General features: G+C 39.5%; 1 protein-coding gene across 5 annotated transcripts in view; it reads left to right on the top strand.

Moving 5' to 3' along the window:
* The window catches only part of LOC118422698 (integrin alpha-6-like), a 76,205-nt gene that overhangs the window by 17,168 nt on the left and 54,632 nt on the right, over nucleotides 1–4,405 (top strand). For all 5 annotated transcript variants that reach the window (XM_035830398.1, XM_035830401.1, XM_035830397.1 and 2 more), the window contains exon 3: nucleotides 2,064–2,173. In XM_035830398.1, coding sequence (XP_035686291.1) covers nucleotides 2,064–2,173 — 110 coding nt within the window. The remainder of the gene's footprint in view (nucleotides 1–2,063; nucleotides 2,174–4,405) is intronic.

Below are 4,405 nucleotides of genomic sequence, written 5' to 3'. Positions count from 1 at the left end.
TCTAAATTAAAGTTGTACACGTGTGGTAACTTGTGTGTTTGTTGTATATGCACAATTCCCAATGAGAGCCTGTGCAAATATTTCATATAACTATAAGCGTCGATGATATCTCTAACAAGAGTTATCTGCCACAAGATAATGAAAACCATGGCATGTCTATGAGAAGATACCAAAACTTGAATTTTTGTTGCTGTACCAAGGTCACACACTAAGGGGGCCCAAAATGGAAATTGACCTTCGTCTTCACAACACCTGCATTTACCAAATATCATTACAATACTGTACATCCAGAGGTTTTTACGTTATACCGACAATAGATATCTGAAACAAACACAGACACACAGACACAGACAGACAGCCACACACACACACACACAATATACCTCCATTTTTCATGGAGGTAACAAATTGACAATTTTGTTTGGATAAGATTATAGTCTTTAATAGGTTGACACTCGATAGTCTGATCATATGTTTAGGCCAATTTGATTTTACGACACTGTAGTAAGTTTTTAGTGTCTTGGACTTCGAGGTTGAAACAACTAGTAGTAAAACAACAAAAGATGAAACATATATTCTCAAGAAAGCGCAAACTATCTTAAAAGAGATAGAGAGAAAATTTCACAATCTACGGTAGGTGTAATTCTGGTTTCCATCATTTCACGCCGAGCGACCCACGCAGATGTGACAGCTGATACCACCTTCTTAAAGGATTACTCTATTCCTTAAAGGATTTCTCTGTTATCTTAGCCTTGAAAGAATCACCGTGGGAAGTGGTGTGTCCATTACGAGATTATCAACAATACATGCTCATCACTTTCTTTTCTTAAGGGACTTTATCTTAAAATATCTTGCTTCTTTGAGCCTTCGTTTATTCATAAAATCTCAAATCGGCCTGCAGGCCGCTTTTCATTAAAGTCATGAGAGGAGTCAAACAAGATATAACAAAGATACAAATTGCATCATTTCAAGTCCTAATAAATGATATATCATAATGTATGCAAAAACGATTTTTGCGACCCTTTGACGCAAGAAAGAACGTAAAATAGATGAAATTTTAAGTTGAAGTTGTTGGAAAGAACTAGTCTGGTATCCAGCCGATACCGAGTCTCTTCTGTCCTCTCTGCAAATACGTATCTGCGAGACTCGGGAGCTATAATACGGCTGGATACCAGGCTAGGAAAGAATACCAGAAAAGGATATGCACCACTTAGAACAGGATAGCTTACTAGCACTAGCAAAAGTTCCTTTGTCACTTAAAGACTTGCAAAGGTATGCCTACTATGTGAGTGAGCCTTTTATATCTTTTCTTCATCAGAGCGTATCTGAAGCCAAACATTCGTCAGGCTTTCGCGTAATTAGTTTTTGGGGAACGTATCTCACCTTTTATCTGCCGAAGACCCTTTTCGGTATCCTTTAATTTTTTGCATGAGTTGCAGTATGCTCGCCTTGGGCAGTGATGGCGCCGAAACCCTGAATTTCTCACGGTCTAGGATTTCTCCACCTAAAGGTGAAGAATCACTAGGTTCCAGTGTCTTCATTCTTGTTAGTTGGAAGTGTGATATGCAAATGTAATAACGTCACCGTCAAGGTCCAACGGGATACGTTATTTGCATCACGTGGTTATGACGTCAACAATGTCCGCCATCTTGGCTGGTTAAACCCGAGAGCTGTCAGTTAAATGTGAAGTTGTATGCATAACTATATATTCATTGTGTTTTGGGTTTACAGTCACGTAAGGGAAAATATTGTTTTTGATAAGTCATTTCTTCCTCTTCTCCTAACAAATAAGGTCAATGACCTTCACCAGACTGTCACCATAGTTACTGGTAAAGTACAAGACACGTACGTGGTGTTCGATTTCATTGTGTAGCAAGTGGCAGGACAGAGCTGGAGTATTTATATCTACATCCACCTATCTCTATGAATGTGTTTGAGTGTGAATAAACAGAGTAGTAGTTTGTTAGGCTAGACCATGTGAATGTTAACACTATGTATTTAAATGTTACCTTATTCTCTATTTCGTTGCTTATTTAACTAATGCATTCGTTGTGCCGTTTCAGGTGGAAAGCCCACACCTTCCAGAAAGAAGATCCGGTCATGGAAAAAACGCTTGCTGAGACTACAGGGTTTCGGGAGTATGTTACTGCTGGACAGGAACAACAAACCAATGGTAGGTTTCTATTTTGTTGTGCAATTAAACGTGTTTGCCACTCACGTGACTATGACGTCAGTGTTGTCCACCATGTTGGATGGTTAAACTGGAAGTCAACCGGCCGCGGTAGCTGTGAATTTGCATATGTGATAACCGTCAAGTAAAACAATATACATATGCAAATTCAAAGGACCGATTCCTCTATTTTTAACAGATGGCACACGTCACATTTAATAGAAATTAAGATCAAAAGTTTTACGGATACAATTTTGTCATGATACAGAATCAAACTCATAACCCTTTTAGTCTTTTGGACAGACTAGTCCTCGTACCGCATTCTACTAGACGGCGATCTTACTGCGGCCTCGCTGCAACCGAAACTCGGTTTGTGTAATTCTTGATATCATAATTGAAATATCATACAAAACGTAAACATATGAATGCAAATACAACAAAACACACCAAGCGAAAAACAGTAGTTTTTATGTATGAACCTCGCTATGTGCACTGTCAAATTTCAGTTGCAGGGAGGTCGCCAACTTAGTTGAATGAGGGATGCTAGAGTAGTAAAAAAAGAAGTAATCCATTAACAATTGGGGCATTCAATGAAACATTAACTTTGGAAGGGAAAAGGTTTCATCAATGATGCTTTCTTTTAAGAATATGTTACATTACAGTTGTTCTGAAGTCAGTCGGTGGAATGCCTCAAATATGCAACTTGCATACGCCTAAAGGTTTCTTTTAAAAACCTTCAGGCGAATGCAAGTTGTGGTTCAATTTACACATTTTAGACTATGTCCATTTCTCAAGACGTAGGCGAAGTAATATGTGTCACTGGAGGGCAACCAGTGTTTGACGATTCCTAGCTGCCACGTTCGTGAGTCATCATATACATGTGGGAAATTGAGTCGAGTTTACGAGCAATTCTGGTAGGATTGGAGCGCTATACCTTATACCCAGGCAAACTTTAACGGTTGCCAAAAGCAAAATTAAAATGGGGGGAACAAGGTTGATTGCAAAACATCTTGGGAGCCAAACGGAAAGTTTTTCCTTTAGCAGAAGATATTTCATTAAAAATGCGTGTTCTGAATATGACAACACTATTTATGTGGCGTTGGAGTGGCACAATGGTAGGGTGTTTGGCTTAGACCCTGGGGGTCCTTGGTTGGAATCTCGTAACATGCCCCATCGACGTTGTACCATTGGGAAAGGCACTAAACACCAATTTCCTCGCTTCACTCAATTGAAAATGAGTACCTAATAGCGGTTAGGATGTCCCTTAGATAGGACGTTTAATGGAGGTCCCGTGTTTGAGGAGAGCCAACCCTCACGCACGTAAAAGAAGCCATCGCACTTATGGAAAAGATTAGGTGCCAATTTTGGTGAAAGTGGATCAAATAAACCTGTCCGGATATATGTAAGTTGTACTATTTGTACAAATGCCGTGTGTTACGCCATGAGACGGTGTGCCGGATATACAATACAAAGTTTAAACAAACAAACAAACAAACAAACAAACAAGCAATACAAAGTTTAAACAAACAAACAAACAAACAAGCAAGCGAGCAAGCAAGCAAACAAACAAAACAATCATAAAGTGGCCGTCATTTTCTGACAGTGAAAAAAATGTTGGTTTGTTTTGTTTCAGAAACGAATTTGAAATGGTCCCCGGGATGACCTTTGATATCGTTCAAGAATGACATATGAATATATGAGACCACCCAGCGGCTGGTTAAATAACCGAATTATAAGGTTGGGTCATATCTGGGGTATCTTCTTTCAGTCACTCCTCCTCCCTCCCCCTCATCGTAGCATCTTGTATTTGGCTTTGACATTTTCAGTATGTTGCGTGCCATTCTTGATCGTAACCATGGATGGGACTGACCCATATAGTAGTCAGATGTTTGCAAGCCACCTTGGCTTGACTCACTTTGCTTCAAATTCAAGAACTAAAATACCCCTGCAGTTCTAGGACAAGTCACCAGATGGCCCAGACTGTATCCCTTCTTATGAAAAAAAAAACAAAGCTTAATTTTCGAATTCTTTCGGAGCACAAGAATTATCTACCGGCCAAAAATCGTGTCCTGACCATAGCTTGTGCAGAAAACGAAATTGAAAAGAAAACAGAATTTCTGCTGCATTGTCTTGGGAAACCACCAGGGGGCCCAAAATCTAATGCTTTCTTCAAAGGACATGACCTTACCACATACAAAATCTAATGACAATCCATTCTACAGCACCGAAACAGTA

This window comes from Branchiostoma floridae, chromosome 9 (assembly GCF_000003815.2).
Source record: "Branchiostoma floridae strain S238N-H82 chromosome 9, Bfl_VNyyK, whole genome shotgun sequence".
Lineage (NCBI taxonomy): Eukaryota > Metazoa > Chordata > Leptocardii > Amphioxiformes > Branchiostomatidae > Branchiostoma > Branchiostoma floridae.
This window is presented reverse-complemented; position numbering and strand designations above follow the sequence as displayed.